The sequence below is a fragment of the Anarhichas minor genome, unplaced genomic scaffold (assembly GCF_050575085.1).
Source record: "Anarhichas minor isolate MPS153535 unplaced genomic scaffold, ASM5057508v1 ptg000049l, whole genome shotgun sequence".
NCBI lineage: Eukaryota > Metazoa > Chordata > Actinopteri > Perciformes > Anarhichadidae > Anarhichas > Anarhichas minor.
Genome location: NW_027466495.1, coordinates 1,339,673 through 1,360,790, shown reverse-complemented (window position 1 = coordinate 1,360,790; position 21,118 = coordinate 1,339,673). Strand labels below are relative to the sequence as shown.

Sequence of the window (21,118 nt, the reverse complement as noted above, 5' to 3'; positions counted from 1 at the left end):
TAAATTATCACGTGATGTGTTCACATGTAATCTCATAAAACACAGTGTTGTCTAGAAACTTATAAATGTTTTCACAACAACCTAAATGGAAATTAAAGAGGGAATTATGACCTGTTTGCAATACCTCTAAGCTTATAATCATTAAAACTACTAATGACAAGATTAGTTTTAATCAATAAAATCACAGTCTTTAATTATTATTTGTTACAATAATTGTGTTTTCTTCCTCTTATTAAAACAAAGTAAAGGATAACATTTAGAATTTGATGGTATACACTGACTACAGTGGCAAAACAATATATAATAGTCTGGAGCCTTGTAGACAGCTGTATAATCAAACAACAAAGGGATGTATCGGCCAATGTGGATCATTAGTATCTGCGCCAAAAAAACGTGAACAGGAATCTCTAAAAGTTATATTTGCTCCTTTTTTCTGTTGTGCCGAACCGTCAGTTTCAAGATCCGTTGCGCCACCAACCACAACACACAATTAAGTCTATTTAGACGAATATTTACTGAAATTGCATCTGTGATGAAAGAAAACATTGGCCTTGCTGCTTTCATAAGTCATTCAAAGTTGTGTAATCATATTCACATGTGAACCGCGGATTAATTACAGCTTACCTCAACCATCACAGTGTGAAATATTGTTTTACTGACCTCGTTATCCGCCAATGTTCTGTAAAAATATCAGGACATCGGCATTTATGCTTTTCTAGTCGCCGATCTCTGCTCATGCTACATTGATGTTTGATCAGATGTTTTCACATATTGGAGAGAACTATAACCTGTTTACACGAGCTCTAAGCAAGCTTATGTTACATCATTAAAACTAATGACAAGATATGTTTTAATCCTTTATTTCCTAATCGTCTGAACTGTGAAATTATGAAAGAACACTATAAATTACTTTCACAAAGTAAAAGGATGACATTTAGAATGTGTGATGGTTAACAGACTTCACAGCGGTTGAATTGATGTTCGGGATGGAGAAAATCAAAGATATTCAATCAACAGCATGAAATCCACAAATTGCAGATCTTATGATTGTCAAGTGTAGTTATATCGCCGCCCTCGACACAAAACAAGTCAGTCAGTAAGCACAGTTGCGATGAAGCAGCATGCAAATGATGCCGCTTAAGTGTATTTTCATACATTCACTGAGGAATCTGTAAAAATGTCAACAAACAGTGAAATGGACATATTGTCAGTGACGGGATGTTGTTACTCGGATGTGAATGCGCTGCTGCTGTGAGGAGGCTCTTTCACAGACTTCACGACTCAAACGCAGCTTCTCGAACACGACCGGCCTAGCTCAGAGCATTGGCTTGAGTTCACCGTGGTCCTGTCACAACAATGGATACTACAACAAATAATGGGTAACTGAAAAATGGACTACTTTTCTATTTGCCTTGAAAAAACTCTGCGACGAGTCTTGTTTTACTTGCTTGATTTGGAGTATGTAAAATACAAATGTAAAACACTTAAAGCTTACAGCAACGTGTGCTGCTGATCGTCGTTCTGTTCTTTACAATCCTGATGAGTGTCTTATGAGCTCAACACATTCTCCCTACTGACAGGTGTTCTTCTGTGCACAGAGAGTAAATATATCTAGACAAATAACACTGTTGCATACATTGTCATTTTTAATCAAGCTATCGCAGTGAACCCTGATCGCACGCCTTCAGGTTTTCACACTCGGATAAGCCGGGGGCGCGGTTATTTTCTAATCGAATAAGGGTCCAGAGCAGATCTACAGCTGTTTCATCTGACTTGCAGTGAGCTGTTTGCTGCAGTTTGTCATTTCACGTGCGTTTTATGTACATCGTGACGGCGACAGCTGAGATGTGGCAGTGTTGAAACACTATCGGAGAAAAAAGCAGCAAATACAGGAAATGGCTTGTTCAAAAATCAAGGGGGATCCTCTTTTATCAAGGTTTATCAAATACTATTGGGAGTAAAGTCTTTACCTGAATGTGTAAAAGAAAAATATCAGATGGAGCATGTGTGAAAGCAGTATATACAAGGAATTTATTGACATATTGTGCATATACTTATGGACCACAGTGTGAACAGTGTGTTTTAGGTGGCAGAGATATTTTGACAAAAAGCAATCAAGATGGCATAAATAATTGAATCTCGCATTGTGTCCTTTTTTTTTAAAATTCATCCATTATCCTATCCTTTGGCTGAGTATGTTGAAACACTAAAACGGCACATTGGCTGTAGTTTGAGAAGCGCTCCACTAAGAAATATTGATCCGGTTTAAACCTGTTCAGTGCACAATTTGCAATGCTGTTTTCATCACTTGAGTAGAGAAAATCAATTTGCATTTGAGTTATTGCAGGTTGACATTTTCCCAAGGTGCACCCGACAAGGTGAAACAAATTGATAAGTAGAAGACGAAATGCTCAGTCATCTGTGCTGTATTAAAGCATGCAGCCTAAGAAGCTGCTATAGTGGAAAAAGCACAATTGTTTTATGTTTTTCCTAAAAAGTTGAGCATGGTGGCGCTGCTGTATGTGGCTGGTTTTACTCTTGTGTAGTGGACAAATCAAATCATTGGATTTTGTGTAAATAGCAGCATGTGACCCAAATAATGGAAAACTTATACTATATTTATCGTCAACTGTGACACATTTTACTCTTAATTTGAACCCATTTAATGTATGGTAATGTAAATATGGTGCACTAGTTATTGTGTTTCGTGATAAGACTTGCTTTGGTTCACTATAGAGTATTAATATAGATTTCTTACCTAGTTCGTAAGGGTAATATGAGTTGTTTTCTTTTTGCCACTGTGTTGGTGAATGCTGGCTCGTCTCACCTTGATGATCTAACCAGTCTGTGGTTTGTTTTTAAAGTATGACTTTAAGGCTTATGGGAAACTTGGAGTCACCGTTCACTGTGGATTAAGTTGTAATGCTTTGTTTCCTGTGTGCCTGTGTGCTAAAGACTGAATTAAAAATGCAGGATATGTCGGCGTGACTTAGGTATCCGCTCTATTGCAGGATGGAAGTAATCGGAGCAGATCGGTTGATTTGTACTTTCCAATTTCAGTGATCACCTTTGTGCCGCGCTCTTATCCATTATACTAATTTGCCATTCTTCATGCTTGCTGTCAGTGTTGAGGCCAAGGTTCTCTCTTGACTGAACACTCTGCTTTTTGCTCCTTACTGAAGATGAATTGTGACTTAAGTGAAACATTACCTTTTGCTTCTCCCTGGTTTAAGCTCGTACGTGACCCACTCTCCAACAATGACATGTAATCACCTCTTGACTGTTGCTTTTGTTCATGCTGATCTAACGTGAAGTCCTTTTTGTGTCCACATTTTCAGACGGCAACACCAAACTAACATGGCAGTGAGACTGTGCGATGTGGCTTCTCTGCTTAGAAGTGGTTCGTGGGCGCCTGAGCCTTGGACTGGGGTTTGTGGCTCTTCTCTCTTGAAATACTTTGCGTTCTGTCTCAATGCTCAGGCCATACCAACGCTAGCTCTGTTATGTTTTGACCCTCGAATCAAATGAATCACATGTTCAATTTGGAATTCAGGTATTGGTATGGTCTAAAGTCATCTCCCAGAATTACTTACTCACCATCTTGAATATTGCTTTATCAATAGTTGAGCTTCTGACAGATTAATAGACTTACTTTTTCAGTAGAAAGTCTCATCTGTTTGCCCAGAAAATAAAAGCAGCCATCATGAACAGCAGAGAGGGAATTAATTGTGTCTATTTTCAACTTCTTTTTACCACCTGTGGTAGCACTCTAAGATCTAACGTTTCACACTTGGTCAGACATCTACGCTTTAGTCACACATTTGCATATTTTAAAAGCATGCCCTAAGCTCTTCTGAGGAAGAAGTATCTTTCTGAACATGTAATGCCCTGTAATGTTTATTTTATGCTACACTGAAGTGTGTTAATGCACAATAAAAAAAACAGCACGAGGAATCTTTGTCTGACAGTCTTTTGACTTGTATGTTCCCTTTAACTTAGATGTCTTTATGATATTCCAGTTAGTTAGGATACCAACAAAACAACGTTTCAATTGGTTGTTTGTTGGATGATGATGTCTAATTTCCACGTGGTTTTGACTGGATTTGTTTCTGTCTCTTCAGCAGGTAATTGCTGCAATGGAAACACAGCTTTCCAATGGGCCGACCTGCAACAACACAAGCAACGGGCCCTCGACAATGTCAAACAACTGCTCCTCGCCTGTAGAGTCAGGGAGCATAGAGGACAGTAAAACTAACTTGATAGTCAACTATCTGCCTCAGAACATGACCCAGGAGGAGTTGAAGAGTTTGTTTGGGAGCATCGGAGAAATTGAGTCCTGTAAACTAGTTCGAGACAAAATCACAGGTAAGGCAACCATTTTCATTGCTATGGCTGTTTATTCACTTTGACTCGACAACTAATATGTGCTCTGAGCCTTTTTTCATATAAAATACATTTAATGTAAGTTTAAAGTATAACAACATTAAACCCAATCAGTGAGGCAGGATTGTTAAGTCATAAACTTATTTTTATGCATGCACAGTATGATCATGCATCGAGCATTACATTATGAAGAATACCAACCACTGTCTTTATTGACTGATGTATTTTTATTGCTATATTTTAGAAACGCACCAATGCTTCTCTCAGAGGCTATTTCTTGGTTCTTTACTGTGCAAATTTCAAGACACAGATTACATGCATTTTTTAATTCCTTATTTTTGGGCAGCTAGATGACTTGCAAATTATTTCATTTTTATTTTTAATGAGAGGAATGCATCTGGCAGAGACACAGATTGCGAGTGTGACATGAGCGTGTAGATCATGAAGCTGAAGCTGCTTGATTCTTTTGCTCGCTGTTTTGATCAAGGTTACCTCGACCTTCTTCCATCTGCTTCTTATAGCGTACTCAAATGGTCCGGCACATGAGCCTATTTGCCTTTTTTAAGGATTTATACACACGTCTGTTTCGTTTGCACTTGGTCGTGAAACGTCATTGGCTCAATGAACAGATCGTTCCCTTGAAATGCGTCTGGAGGGCTGGGGGCTCCTATTGAGAAGCGCTGTTGAACTGAGATGCTAGAACTTCAGTAACTGTGGATCATCTTTATTCTGAGACTCCAAGGTATTCGCCGTCATTAAATGAACATGGAAGATGTGCGCCCGGCCGCATCTGGTGTTGAAATGACGATTAATGTTTCACAATGCTCCTCCCCCTTGTCGTCGCCGATCCCTGATTATGCTGTGTTGAAATCGTCAGGAGGAAACCTGTAACGTTGGCAGCGCGTACAAACAACGTACAAATGTTCCATTCAGTTACAGTGCGATGCGTTCATTCTCGATTCAGTAAAAAATAGTACTTGTAAAATGTAGTTTTTAACGATAACCTTGAATATTTACAGTTGTTTTGGATGAGAGGTTTTCACAGCAATATAATAAATGATATTAGACGGGGAATTATTACCTGTTTAACTTCCTAACACAAGTTCTAAGCAGATTATAATTAAATCTACCAAAGCCAAGATGTCTCAAATGAATGAAATTACAATCTCTTATTTTCTAATCTTTTGATTTGTGTGTTTTTATGCAAATAACCGCTATAGATGACGATCACAAAGTAAAAGGATATTTAGAATTTTTGACGGTTCATGCAGACTTGAACAGTTCAAAGGATATTTGACGGTGGTGAAAAAGAATAGTTTGGAACCTTGAAAACGAACAACAAAAACAATGCATCGGCCGGTATGGCACATTGACGATCAGCAATCCGTGTTGGCAGCAAAATAACCAAATAATAACCAATAACCAAAAGCTCATGGGATCCCTGACTGAAAGCCGTGATGCAATCCAAACCATGAGCTTTGTGATCCTTTGCATCCCTACTAATGTTTCCTACAGCTGCTAAAAATGTCAAGTGCTCCAAGTATGTTTAGAAACTGTCTCCGTTTGCTTCTATCACCACACTACACCGTCGTTCAGGCTTTCAGTAGGCAATATTTTTATGGAAGCAAATAACTAACTAACTTTAAAAACTAAGCGGTAGCACATTTGGTTTCTCACAGTGTAACTGTTGTGTATATATATTATTAAAGCTTTCATGTTTTATTTCATTGGAAACAAATGGTGGCAAGAGGTAGACCACACACCAAGATTGGTGTATTTGTGGAGATGGAAGGCATAGGGGTGCTATCATTATGCATTTACTGAATTTAGACTTTTGACATGCTGGAATGATGGAAATTGTCAAGTGTGTTGTCTTGCATGAAATACATGCCCTTATGTAGTCATGCATACAAGAAATGCATTTGATTGTTGACGTGTGAAATGGTCTGAGCTGAATTGACGAGTGATCCTCGTTTTACAACGGGTGTGGAGCACGGGCTGCTCGCGTGATTGAACATAAAACATGCTTGATAGGTTGCATATTTAGTGGAGCACGTGTGAACATAGCACTCAAAGTCATTTAAGTGCAAGGAAATGAATGAAACAAGTTGTTTGAAATCAGCCTGCTTCTCAGTGAAAAGGACTTGAGGCGATGCTAAAGTCAGGCGGTGGAAATGTAGATTCAGATTAAAATCAAGTTTGGTCTTTTAGGTGATCTGTAATGTGACCCATTAATGGATAAACAAACGTTTTCCCTCTATGGTGCCATGTTTGCCACCTTGTTTTTTTATAGACACAAGTGATTTTAACAATTTTAAGTTAAAGTTTTCATGAAAAGCAGAAAAAAGAAGATGGTAGTAGATAGACAATCTTGCTTTTCTACACCAATCTAATCCAAACGATTTTAATTCGGAGGTATTTGCTACCAGGGACATAAGAATTAGTTAATGTGTTCAAGTCAACAGTTCTGTTTAAACGTAATCTTTTTTAGTATTTTTTAGTATTCAACCAGTAAAGCAGCGTATATAAATTACACACGCTTCACGTTGTTTTCAGAATGTGAGCTTCTGTTAGATTGGATGAGGAATGACAGTTTGCACCGGCATCTTCAGAGAAACCAAGTGTGTAGATGGGGTTTGTTTACGGCACAAATCCAAAGGCTCTTAGCATCAGCAGTGATCTTATTAGAGTAATTAGCCATATAAAAACAAATTGCCTTTTTGATCAAAGAAATACCAATGTAGCCAGCTGGAAAGAGTGAGTTCTGTGGCAGTAGATACTTTCTAAACAGGACACTTAAGGTTTTAACACATTCAAACTTGTTTCTCTAAAACATAATGTTACTGCTGTTGCTCTGACAGTCGCTTAAGTTTCAGTGTGCTTATTATTGCTTCATGTGTTATGTCACATTTGTAGAAACTGCTTTTTTTTTTTCCTTTTTTAATCCCAGGGCGGAGGCAGAAAAAGGGCATTGATCCCTGCTGTTGAGCAGATGTTTTCGTCAATGCACCCATTTGATCGTGCAGTTGGATTGATAATGGATTGACCAGCTTTTTCCCATCCGCACTAAGTACCCAGCAGGCTATTGCATATTAAGCAGCTAAGCTAGTATTATTTGAAGTTATTTTTAACTGAGAAAAGCTTGAATTGGGTTGAGCAAAAACTGACTTCAAAATCAGTTGGGGAGGGGGGAATTGTTATTCAAAGCCTCCAAGTCATTTCTTAGGAATGTTGCCTTGATTTCAATTTCAGCTCTACATGAAGCCCGATCCCCTCCAGACTGTGTTGCTTTTGTCTCTCCCTTGGCCCTGTGGCAGTGGATTTAAGTCAGCCTACATCTGTGTACTGGTGCTACATCAGATATTAAGTAATCACCAGGGAGATGCGTGCTTCTTCTTTGCTTTAAATGTTCTTGCCTTGGCTGCTGCTGCTGCTGCAGCTTAGTCTTTGTGTCATTTTCCTCCCACTATGGGCAGCACTAGTCTTTTACTGGAAGCTGGGTGCAGTTATCTGTTTGAAAGTGCATCCCAGCATGTCTCCTCTACTCCTTAATGACGGCTGAAAGTGAGCAAGCTGTTTGTTATAGAAACATGGCTGAGGCCCACCCCCCCCCCCAGTCATAGCAGCAGATGTAGCGGCTATTTAGACGTTCCATAGGAAGACATCACTATAAGGGCATAGCGTGCCCACATATGCACCATGTAGAGCAGAACACAGTGAGGGAGGCGGTTTGCCTGCCAGGCTTAAGCAAAAGTGTCATTTCACCAGCTCATTTCAAAGGCTCGCCATGTTTCTCCCGGCTATAACAGTCCCTGGGATTCAAGGTGAAATTAAGTTTATGAACTTCACTTGATCACAGCTGAAGAACGCATGAGAGCAGTGACTCATGGTGGTGAGACACGATAAAGCCAGCATGGATGCATACAGGGTGTTCAGATGTACAGTGAAGCTAAATAGATAGCAATGCTGCAAGCAATATTTGACAGTTGGATGTCTATTTCCCTAAATTAATACACAAATGTCTTCTTGTTTTAACATACTTTGAGTTTTGACTTCTCAAATGCATGTATTGTCACGATGTTACATACAGTGTTTTGTATTTCATAGTCTTGATTGTCTTCAACATGTAGGAGCTGATGTAGCCAATATGAAAACCTAAGAACATTTTTTAATTTAAAGTCTTTGTAATGAAGAAATAAGAACCTCTCTTGTGAATTTCCCATCACAACACGGATACACCATCACTCATCTCTCGAAAACGCGTCTTGGGCATGAGTGCGATACTGACGTATGTGGAAAATATTAACCAGATTTAATCATCAAGTTGCTTACGTACTGTATTAATAAGCTGAAGCGGCTCGAGCTGGTGAACTTGACCGGCGATGGAATTGCAGAGAGACCCGGCAGTGTGGGTGGAGGAAATTGAATTGCCTCTGTGCACATAAAGAGTGGGTGTCAATCTATTGTACATTTTAGAGATAAACTGTGGAGGGAGGGGAACGCATTGAGCCTCGGCTACTGCGCCGTGTCAGAGATGAGTTGGTGTAAAAGCGGAGCAATTGCCTGTCGTTTTTAATACGAGAGTTAGTTTGTGAAGTTACTGTAGGTTGTGAGCCAAATAGATGTTGGAAATAGGCCTGTGACCTCCTGTGCTCTTCATGCTCTGCCAAATGAGAAAAAATAACCGACTTTTATTTTTATACCCTGGTGTTGCTGATTGTGATTTATTCCTTGAGAACACTGCATTCATGATTCCTAAAAGGCAGTTTTGTCCGTGTTTAGTTGTCATATATACTGTGGTGTTTGTGTTTAGTCGTCACTTTTCAGTTTCTATTAGGTGTGAGGTTTTATGCGTTTTCTGCTCTTGTGGTTGCAGGGCAGAGCCTCGGCTATGGATTTGTGAATTACGTGGACCCGAAGGATGCAGAAAAAGCCATCAATACCTTAAATGGCTTGAGACTTCAGACCAAAACTATCAAGGTAAGATGTCATGCGTGGTTTGTTTTTTTAATCTCTAACGGGCATTACCGTGTTCACCCTTATCTCCAATAAGCGACCTAATCAGACGGTCATACACAGCTCACTGAAATCAGTTACCATTCACGACTGGCTGCAAAAATCCAAGATATGCCGTTCATGTCTAGCTCTCTGGGATGGAGTCGGAAGCATAATGAGGCTGGAGAAATGTGTGGTGGAAAGGGAAGAGCCTATTGTTAATCTGGGTACATGCAGCTTTGCCTTGGCCTCAAGTAGAGCAGAACTGTTTCTATGGTTGCATGTGCTGTAGCACTGCTGTATGCCTTTACAGGGAGGTAGCTGCCATTAGCATTCATCAGGCAATGTAGCACCCAATGTGCTGGTGGAGAAACTGATTTGCTTCATACAGTGCTGCAGGATTTTTGGATATCTTTCCACTGGTCTTACCAGGAGCTTGCCAGATCCCTTCTCACACGTCGGGCAGAGGGGTATTCATGAAAGTGTCTGTGGGCAAAACACGTTTTGCTTCTGAAAATTTGTTGAATTGCACAGAATTCGTGAGCTGTATGTTTGATTATTTCTGTTTTTAACACCTAAATACTATATTGAAAGTTGAAGATGAGCCGTACCTCTTCATTCTCATGAAGCAAACTGAACGCGTCTTTCTCCCCACCTCTCTTCCGCACTTCATACCTCTGAAAGTACAACATAGGAGCATTTTTTTTTAAATATATCACACATCCCAAAATATCTAGCTGCTCTGTCAGAAGTGCAAATAAACCCCAGTGAGGTAGGGGAATGTACTTTGCAAATATTAGCATCAAATGAAGTGTGAAGGCGAGGCAGGGATGAGACAGAGCTCGGGAGTTGCCTGGCTGTGGACCGTGAGCTTTAGATTTCACGTTCACTTTGTCAGCCTGCCCTGCAGGGCAGGAACAGGGTGAGCTTTGCAAAGTGGATGACCAATTGGAGTTCTTATCGATCCGAGAGTACAAAAAGGAAGGTTTAATTATAGTGAGTGATTCTTTTTTTAATGTACATTTCTTTTCTTTCCTGTGATCCATTGCAAAAGATTACAAGGACTTGTTATAGGACCATTTAACATGCCTGACACTGTAATTAAATGCAGCTGTAGTGCTTTTTAGGTTATTGACAGTCGAGTGGCAAGAACATAGAGCCACCGGACGAAAGAGAAGGCGAGGTTCATGTCAGCAGATTCATGACCTCTGTGATCTCTCGCTTAGTCCTCCTATAAACCACCCTTTAGCCATTCTCCACTTCAGCTGTTACATTTAGGCTAACCGGGTCCCTCTGCATCTCATTGTATGACTGAAAATGATAATGTATGACTGCTCAGGGATGGATGATGTATTGATCCGCAGGTCCTGGTAGATAACTCTCTTGTCTCGCCCCATTTTCAATTACTCGGCTGCGTTTATGGACAAATGTTGATTTATGCTGCATATTTATCAAGCCGGGTGCTGGGTGTTCTCCAAATATCTCCTGAATTTAGAAAAGGAAATGAGCAAGATTATTTTTAGTAGGCAGCTACGCTGCTCTGTTGTCCATAGAAATGTGCACGTTATAATCAATTTCTGTTTTAAATGAGAGCCGTCTCGAGAGGCCTGACGCTGCATCCGTCTCCGTCACGTCTCCGACTGAGTTGATGGACAAAAATGTGCAAGTTTAACTTTTTTCTTGACGGACTGATTCGTCACTGTTCGTTTAGCTGATGAGAGTCGATATATAGGGGGACAAACGCAGAACCCTAATGATGATTATAAAAACAATAATAATGGAGAAAACCTGGTATAGATGTTTTAATGTAGAGTACATTTGTAAGCGCACAGGAACCAAATGTATCACCGTAATGCTCCTTAAAAATGTGACAATATTTAGTCCACTCTGACAATAGCGTGGTTCTCTTCAGGTGTGTTCAGACTGAACAAGAAGCACATTTTTGTTTTATTTGAGTGAATTAAATTGTTGTGCAGCGGATTTTCTGTCTGTTTATTAGCCACAAACAGCCGATGTCAGCAGAGATGTTTGCTGTAGTAGGCACCAGCTGTGTGTGTGCGTGTGTGTGTGTGTGTGTGTGCGCTACAACTTACACTGATCTCAATTCTTAGCAGGAACTCCATTTGTCTATTTTCTCCAGACTTTCTCCTTTGTCTATATATTCATGGAGTCTCACAGCGTTGGTTTCAAACTGAGACTTTACAAGATTTGAGCAGACCGGTTTTGCCTGTAGTTGTGCCACCTGGAGTAAATTTATTTTTAACATTTGCATTTAACATAATTGATTAATGGATCCAGTCGCATTCATATTTGCATCATTAAGTACAAACGCTTATAATAAAGCAATTGTTGCTCTATCTGAGAATTCCAATGCATTCATCAATATACTGAAATATGATACAAACATTTGAGCTAAGTATTTTTTGTTTTGTTTTGCATAAGGCATTAGGTGTGATATTAATATATGTGTCATAAACAGTGACATGTTGATTTCATAGCATGACTGTATTTAAAGAAAACTCAGTCCCGCTAATTACCAGTTAGTGTTTAATTCCTTTCTGGTAGAAATGGGTCACAGCGTCTGCTCCTCTGCTTCTGTTAGTTTAGAAAACCCAACATGAATAACCTGCCTTGATCTCAGCGAATTTGCATGAGAAGTATGCATGTTCAAAACTGTCTGTAATGTACTGGTGGTCATGTCTCCGTCTGTAGGTTTCCTATGCGCGTCCAAGCTCCGCCTCCATCAGAGATGCAAATTTGTACGTCAGTGGCTTGCCAAAAACCATGACTCAGAAAGAACTGGAGCAGCTCTTCTCTCAGTATGGACGCATCATTACCTCACGCATTCTGGTGGACCAGGTGACTGGTGAGTAGGACATGACAGCCCCCCCCCCCCCCTCCCTCCCCTCGCTGCTTTTCTCTTCACCTGCTTCCAGTAGTGACTCCCCAGCAAAGACAAACAGCCAGGCCTGAGAAATACATCAGAGGTGGTGGTACATCACCAAAAATGTCATTTCTAACTACAGTTGTCCATAAATATGCAGAGATGGACAGAATAGGAAATGGGTGTTAAGTGGCAGGACTCCAGGCTTCATAATTTCTTTTCCCCTCCAGTCTCCCTTCTGCCTGCACTTAACTTCCCTTGCTTTTCTTCCTCCTTCTCTTCCCGTCCCCCAAGGTGTACATGCCATGCCCGTTTCATGACAAGAAACGAAATGCATGAAGAGAAGTTATATTCTCTATATCTCAACTGTCATGTGGAAGCAGAACCCTTATGAAACACTGATAAGCAGAACGTCTAACGGAGACGTTTCCCAGTGGTTGTGTCCCCGTATGCTGCAGAAACATAATATTCCTTCAGACATGCATAATGGGAATGGTTATCTTTCTGGAGAAATCTTTCAGTTAATGGAACAACCAAAGGTACTCGTTCTTCCCCAAGCCTTTCTACTACAGTGGCTCTCAATCACAGAACTCATACAAGAATACAAACAGAAATGCACTCAATCAAATACTGGAATGCATAAGCTCATACCATAAGAGAAATGTACTTAACAAGAAACCAGCAAAAAAAAAAAGTGGTACCACAAGCAACATGTGGTACTGGAGTGATGGACCTCATTTTGACTTGGTAAAGATACTGATGCTCAAGGCTGATTGGCAGGCAGCAGGAAGAAACAAGACCAAGAGCGAAAGACATGCGTGGCTGTTCCAAGAGGTAAATAAGTTAAAGGACTGATGCTTAAATCAACTTATAAGATCTGTTGGGTATCATCTATTTAAAGGGTTTATGAGCCGGTGGGGTTTGATCAAAATAGCTAGCCAAGTAATCTAAAAAATAATGTACTCTAGCTAGATGATAACGCTCACTTTCTATCACTACACACAGAAATGTATCGTCAGCAGTTAGTGTAATGCTACTAATCTTTCTGTGAAGTTTGCTCGGAGGTGATGTTTAGATAAACGTTGTTTCTTACCTTGTGTTTTCTCCTCTTCTCTCTTTCTGCCGTCTTGGGCAGTCCGTGCATGTCACGGTCTTCAGACTTGGTCTTTCTACCTGCTGCCTGCCAACGTCCCACGATGGGAAAGCTGGTGTTCTGTCAAAACAAGTCCACTTCTTCACCTCCCCCATGTTTATTCTCCCGTGACACATTTCACTTGTGCTTTTGGTGCTCCGTTGTATAGAAATGTATTTAAGTTCCAGTTTTTATGTACCTCAAATTTTGCTGATTGATAATTGTATGCCTGCTACAGCAAACCTCTCTGCTCTCGCATTGAACTACTGTTTAAGCCGCGTCGGTGGAGTTCAAGCTGCATATCGTCACTGAATGTTTTCATGGCTGTCGAGAGAAACTCGGCCACTGATCTTATGTTAATTCTCTCTCCTCAGGCGTTTCCAGAGGGGTCGGCTTCATTCGTTTCGATCGGCGAGTTGAGGCCGAGGAGGCCATCAAGGGTCTTAACTGCCAGAAGCCGCCTGGTGCCACCGAACCAATCACGGTCAAGTTTGCGAACAACCCGAGCCAGAAGACCAGCCAGGCACTTCTGTCCCAGCTGTATCAGTCGCCCAATCGAAGGTACCCAGGACCCCTCGCACAGCAGGCCCAACGCTTCAGGTAAAAGGAGCACACCGAAAAATGTCAATCTGATTAGTGCCGAGCCGAGTAAATACTGCCAGTGATTTATGAGTCTGACCCTCTGAGGCTATTTCAAATTAGCATTTAAATTGTCTAACACAGTACTTGGAAAATATTCTGTGTGGAGCTCATCAATGCTCTGGACAGAATTATTTCGACCCATATTAACTTTGCTGTGTTTCCCCTGATGCAGATGTCGGCCTATGATACAATTGGGTTCGAGCAGATTTTGATAAACATAAAGAGTTTTAAAAAATCAATAGATGGTGTGAAAGTTTTGCATAGTTAGTGGCCATTGACTGATTGACCTCAGTGGTACTGTATGCAAACAATCACAATTCATGGAACATTTTTAAGTTGCATGCTTAAAAATATGGTTCTGTTGTGTATTAATAGGTTGAATATTGATAAACGCGTTCAGTCAACAGGTTAAGGAGGAGATGATGGTCTCGAAAATCCCTTGAATGGAACTGACTTTATTTTGACATCAGAAAATATTACTCATCTGTCATTCTGGCAAAATGCATCATTAACGTGGTGAAACGCTTCCTTCTGTATTGACATTAATGTGTGTTTGGCTTTGTTTGTTTGGTTTGAAGGTTGGACAACCTGCTGAACATGGCCTATGGAGTCAAAAGGTAATTCTATTCTTATTTACAGAATGTACAGTTGTGTAAGTTAAGTATGAGCAAGTTGAGTCATTTGCGCTTCAAGTGTAATGTTGATTGATAATTATTTGATGTCCCTCCCTTAAATAAGGAGAGTGCCTCTATTGGATAAGGTCAGGGATGCTTTAATCTTGACATAATGTCACATGTCTAAATTAAAGTCTACGCTGCTTGTCTACATAACAAAGGGCAGAATGTCTTGCTTGCTATTGCACACAATTGCATACTTGTATTTTGAGCTCTCTGCTCTCACCTTGATCTATTATGGACAGCCTTGTCCTGTTTTAAAACTTGGTTGCGTCAGATGTCTTTCAGGATTTGCCAGGATACCAGTTTGTCAAAGTTCAGTTTTAAGAATGCCTTCCTCAAGTATGATTGAAGTCCAATCCCCTGAAAGCTCAAAGGCCCGTCACCGGCGACAATAGACTTGTGATTTCTCTTCTGCCCCGCTCTTTGGCTGACGTCTTCGTTGCCAAATCTCTCTGCGTGTCCTTGATGCTGGGAGCACACCTGTCATGGTGGATGTTCCCTGAGAGGCCAACTGGAGCAGCTAATCTTATGTGACACCTGCTGCAATAATTCATAGGCTTTCCATGCACTTTGAATTTCGTTTCTTTAAACTGCAATACCACATTTGCCAAAAGCCAGTGCTTTTGAGTGGCTTTTCATTAGCCTTGGCACCAACGGCAACTTTAATATGGCAACTTATTTACCGTTCAAATTTGCCCTTTTGTGTTTTTGAGTAAATAACTCCGCGGCCCTTTCTTTGTAGGCTCATCGTGAGCTCAAAAAGCAAAGAATTGTTTTTATAATCTCCAACTCTAATAAGAGATAACTGACTGAATGCTTGTCTGTGTGCTGCATTGTTTGCTGCTCAGTCAAACTTACAGGTCGCCTTTCTTTTGACGAGGCCGACTTATTATTGTTCAGCTGAAGAAAAATATTTACTTATAAGATAACTTCACAAGTTCATAACTTCAACTTGTATTGATTTTATGAAATGAGAGCAGGGCGATATCTCCGACTGTAGAAGCAATGAAAACACTCGGCGTGAAGCGCGGCTGGTGCTGATCTCTGTAGAGACGGAGTCACATTCTGTTAGGCTTGTTGGCAGACTCTCCTGTCTTGTAAAGAAATCTCCATTCCATCCTCATTGTGTCTCTTGCCTTGAACCGTGTTGCTTGTGGTCTTTTACAGCCGGTTCTCCCCCATGGCCATCGATGGGGTGACCAGCCTGGCTGGCATCAACATCCCGGGGCACGCAGGCACTGGCTGGTGCATCTTCGTCTACAACCTGGCTCCGGATGCAGACGAGAGCATCCTTTGGCAGATGTTTGGGCCGTTCGGTGCCGTCACAAACGTCAAGGTTATTCGCGACTTTAACACAAACAAGTGCAAAGGATTTGGTTTCGTCACCATGACTAACTACGACGAGGCGGCCGTGGCCATCGCCAGCTTGAATGGATACCGCCTCGGGGACAGAGTGCTGCAAGTCTCGTTCAAAACCAACAAAACACACAAAGCCTGATACCCACTGAGATTGTTTCTAGAAAACTCGGCAGAAAACGGAAACAGAAAATGGAAGCGCATTGACCGTAACTTTCTACATTAGTAAAAACAGCTTTGTAAGTCAGTGTTACGAAGAAAAACAAAATTTAGCGTCCGATGTAATTTTTTTTCTTTTTCTTTTTCATCGCTACGCTTTGAATCTTCTCGATATGCTTTGGACAGGAAAAAAATACAGCAGGTTGTAATCCCTGTGATGTTGGATTATCTCGCTGTCTTTACAGATGGACCATCTGAAATGTTACTATAGGTTTTTTGTTATTTAGTTGCACATCTGCTTTGAAACAGTCAGTCTCGTGAGGTTACGTGTCGTGATTTTCTTTGTGTTTTCGTGTCCTGATTTGCCTTCGGTGCATTATGCCTTCAGTGGTTAGCAAGTACTTATTTTGAACTATTTGCAGTTTTGTTGATTTTGTAAGTATTCCGTTCATTGTAATATGAGTTGGTTATTGGTTGGCTGCATAATGTTGCTTATTGTAAACTTAATGGATAAAAGACAAAAAAAAAAAAAAAAGAATCTTAACGCAGTACCTTGCCAAAGAGCTAATAACCTCTTTGATGTGGGTTTAAAAAGCATCTATTTTTATAAAAAGAAAAATTTGGAGAAACTTTTTACTGGACCTGGAACAAAATATTTTGACTTGGATACTTTGAAAAATATCTTCATATGACACCTTGTGAGCTTTTGAACTTTACAGGAAAGTTTGCAGTGGTTGAAATTTCTGGGGAGATTTATGATGTAAAAGATACCTTTTGAGATCTTTGTATTATCTTTAGATTATAGAATCAATGGCAGTGCTGGTTTCATTTGTAAAATCATCTGTGGGTCCCCTGTCATCCTGGTTGTTATATAACTAGCAACTCCCTTTCCGATTTGATTTGGAAACTGATAAAAATACAAAGGTTTATTCGCAAAAAAGTGCATGCAAAATTATAACGTGGAGATGTCTTAAAAGGTAAACGGGGGATAAAAATCAGTTCTTCCTGTAGGATTGCCTTCAGACGAAGGAGCTTCTGGTGTACCTACGATGTATCATTAGACTGATTTTTGTCTCAACATCAACCAATAAGGGTTTTTACATACTTTGTATGAAAGATCGAGGACAATGGAGGCAGCAGCTTAAGAACAGAACGGATTACTCCTGAGCTTTGTAAATAACTCCTTTTTATGTTGAGTATTTGGCCGACTTCTTTTGGTTCTAGTTCTTCATCGGACAGTGTGTGATATATAAATATATATCGTTTTCTTTTTTTTGGAGTACGTAAGGTATTTTCTTTTTGGATATTAATCTTTAACTTTTCCGTTTCCCTTCAGTTGAAATACTTGATTTGTTGTCCCATGGACGAGCATTACAGTGCATCAAATATGTTGGTTGTTTGGTCTGTAGATAGTCTCGCTTCGTAACAAAAAAAAAGCTATTAAGAACCTATAGACATGTTTTTGTTTTTTATATATAAACATTATAGATATATATTTATGTGGTAAAGAATGGATATAAACCACAGTTTTGAACTATTTTAGTTTTTTTTGTTTTGTTTCCATACTCGTATATCTATATATCTGTATAGATATATCTGTATAGATATATCTATACATCTATTGTAATGCATATAACCTGTCTTTAAAATCGTACAAAGGTGTATATTGCTTGATTCACTTTGGGGGGGGGGGGGGGGAAGGTCAGTGACGCGGTTCCACTAACGAGAGTTTCTCAGGCCGTCCCAGGAGCCCTGAACAGACAGACGCTGTCCCTGCATCCTGCTCGGTGTTTAAACCAACACTCGTCATGCTTCCCCTTAAATGAGCGGTGTGCTATGCATTATGGGATTCTCTTTGCATTAGAGGATTCTCTCTGCAACTGCTTTTTCTTGTTTATCTATTCCTTATTTGTGTTACTTGTAAAAGTTAAATTTAAGTCTAGATGAGTTGTGATACTTGCTGCCGTGGGTTAGAAACTCAACTTTTCATGCCTGACCGGTCATTGTTTAAATATTTCTTTTTTCTTTTTGTAACTTCTTCAACGATGATTTGGTCTTGACAAATTGTGCCGATGGTCCGGCATGAAGAACGGTTCCCTCCCACCCCTCTTATCTCAATTCCTAATATAAGAATGATTATTTATTTGAAGTTGTATAGTCTGTTTTGGTTAACAGCATTTTTGGAATAGAATATCTTTTGTTGAGTATTTAAAAGGATGTACATGTTCTTTACTTTGTGTTTGGATACTTTTGGATTTTTTCCATGTTCAGTACATCAATAAATAAGTTGAAGGGCAATGCAGCACTGTGAATGGATCCCATCACTCATCCAAATTTCTGTTTAATTTTTTCCGATTTAACATCTAAACATTTTACGGTTCTTCTTCTTCTTACCGTTCTGTGCATTTTCTTCTGACTATTATTGTTTTAATTCAAGCAGAAGGCACACCCTTTATCATTTTCTGTAAATCATCGAATTGCTCTGGAAAGAGCAGCATCTCCAGAGATCACTGGAGTCTGGATGTCCCGGGCCACGGACTCCAGGTCCACTTGACCCCACTGTAAAGATCTACACTCTGCTGTCTGTGTTTGTTCAAGTGTCACATGTTCATTCGTGAGCTTTAGAGGTGCTCGTCGACACTTTTCTTCTCTAACTTTCGTTATACTTTGAATAAGTCCGTGTCACAAAATGTCAAACCTTCCTTTCATGGACCCCGATTCAAACTTTGAATTGTACTGTATTGACTTGACTATTGCAATTCCTATCATTCATACTAGCGACTTTATTTATTTCTTTGTGAATTATTGACATCTCTAACTTTATGTTTTAACATGTTTAAACCAGTGTTTACTTTCTATGTTTCTTTGCTGGACTGCAGCAAAGAGGGGCCCAGCCCTATGAACTCCAATGCGTTTGACCTGGTACACAGTTTAGTAATTAATGTCGTACAACAGTGTTAGTTTTGCCTCTTGTTGCTCTAGCGATGTATGTCACTTGTCGATTTAATACTTTGCGGTGTAAAGTTTTACGGTTGAGGATAAAAGCTGCTTGCTTGAATGCACCATCAAAGAGCAGCACACGGCTTAAAGGAAGAAGCCTGATTATAGAGAATTGATTCTTCCTTTTTATGTTTGTATCTCGTGCTCCACTTGAGGCAGGCAGCCTCGCTGAACATGGACTGGCCTGCTTTGAAGTGTGCTCCCCTGCTGCGCAGCCACCTCATGCTGCCCGACTGTCATTCTAGGGGCATTGCAAGGACACGGATGTGGAGCTGCTGAAGAAACCACACCGCCTTTCTTTTGCAAAACAAAGCTTTTTTTTTTTTCCAAAGCTTTCCGTTTGGGTTCCAGCACGTCGCTCCTGTAGACAATATTCGTGGCATGCTCAATCATGTAGTCGTTGTAGCGCTCTGTTTGGCTAGCAGAAGATAAGGAGGCTAATCTGTGCGCTGCTTAAAAAGCTTTCACTCTTCTATTAGCATGTTGGATGAGAAGTAATCTTTGGTGACGGCAGTCTTTCCTATGAGGGAGTCATTTTTAGCAGTTTAAAAGAATCCCATATGTCAGTGTTAAGGGTTGCATGGCTCTTTGGTTTCTCCTTAACGGGAAACTGATATTGAAAAGCTTTGGCTGAATGGCGGCATGTTTAGGTCTTATCTGGCATGCCTGAGGCTCGTCTCCCAACGGCAGACACGTGATGTTGCTCGGCATCCTCTAGCTATATGTTGCTGCTAGTTGAAATAGGATTAGGCTTCGGCAGTTAATGGCCATCACTGATGAGTTGATGTCACATCTTTCTGTTATTTGATGTCAAGAAACAGATTTCCAGTCGGTGGGTTTCCTCTTTCAATGCGCTGAGTCATCAGGGTTCTGACTTTGACTCCTTATTGAATGCTTTGTACGAGCAGTCATTCAGATCACAAAGTGAGTTACACAAATGAGCTTTTAAGTTTGAAGAGGACACCATTTCATCCTGAGTGGCGTCTCTCGGCTTCCTCTGCAAAGGCCAAAATATTACATTTACAAAGTCTGAATTAGAAGTCACCCAGCCTATGAAGTGAGGAAGTAATTAGCAGATGGCACCGTCTGGTCTTTGGCGTCAGACGTCCCCCACAGCACCGTCGGACTAACTGGAGGACTTCAACAACCTGCCGTGCTCTAAATGCGCTTATTCAGTATATAAAAGTAGATATTGTTATTAATTGAACTGTAAATGTATGTGGAGACGTGAGCTCCAGCACAGGATGAAGAGGTCTGTTAATGAAGAAAGGGGTCACACTCCCTCCATCATCATGCCGCCCATGTGCTGCTCTCACCTGTTGTGAAACTTAGCATACCGTAGCATGGTATGAGACGGGACATGAATAAAACATGCTTCTACGTGTTGTACCGAGCTGCTGATGTCAGCGGGTGCACGTAAACATATTTGCATTTGGTCCGTCCGCTGATGTGATTAATGGCCCGCCAGGTTTTCGTTTGCGCTCATTTATAATTTGCACCGACCCTTTTGTTCACATTTCACAGTTCAACTGAAGCACAAAGCCGCTCTGCAGCTCATGGTTTTCCTCCTATTGTGTGTGTTGTTGAGAGCTGTTATTTAATGCTCACATGAATGGGATCATAGGAGTGTGTTAATGACGGGATGTTTGTGCTTTTGAGCACAAAAGCGACAGATCTGCAGAAGTTGGAACATCAGCATTTTGCATACCGACACATTCCTTTCCACGGTTCCCACTATGAAGCCGGTATGCAATGAAAGCTCAGTGGTATGCCTAGAATACATGTGGATACGCCCCATGTATTCTAGGCATAAAACACAAGAGCAATACGTTTATACTTCTATGGCATTGACATTATTTCACATCAATCAATAGTTTTTGTTTTCAATAT

General features: G+C 40.4%; 1 protein-coding gene across 3 annotated transcripts; it reads left to right on the top strand.

Moving 5' to 3' along the window:
• Positions 1-3,357: 3,357 nt before the first annotated feature.
• Positions 3,358-17,894, top strand: LOC142971712 (ELAV-like protein 2). Of its 3 annotated transcripts, none has more exons than XM_076112342.1 (7): positions 3,358-3,429; positions 4,125-4,365; positions 9,260-9,363; positions 12,091-12,244; positions 13,769-13,994; positions 14,615-14,653; positions 15,881-17,894. In XM_076112342.1, the coding sequence occupies exons 1-7, from the start codon at positions 3,358-3,360 to the stop codon at positions 16,209-16,211; spliced, it is 1,167 nt and encodes a 388-aa protein (XP_075968457.1). In that variant the 3' UTR covers positions 16,212-17,894. The 3 variants fall into 3 exon arrangements, with proteins under 3 accessions (XP_075968457.1, XP_075968456.1, XP_075968458.1); XM_076112341.1 differs by having other exon boundaries at positions 4,122-4,365; XM_076112343.1 differs by lacking the exon at positions 14,615-14,653 and having other exon boundaries at positions 4,122-4,365.
• Positions 17,895-21,118: the final 3,224 nt, after the last annotated feature.

Bases quoted from the DNA above. Each gene is read 5' to 3' on its own strand.
- LOC142971712 (XM_076112341.1), top strand. From the start codon at position 3,358: ATGGCAGTGAGACTGTGCGATGTGGCTTCTCTGCTTAGAAGTGGTTCG. The intron at 4,366-9,259 runs GTAAGGCAACCA...TTGTGGTTGCAG, and splicing joins AGTTCGAGACAAAATCACAG to GGCAGAGCCTCGGCTATGGA. The intron at 14,654-15,880 runs GTAATTCTATTC...GGTCTTTTACAG, and splicing joins ATGGCCTATGGAGTCAAAAG to CCGGTTCTCCCCCATGGCCA.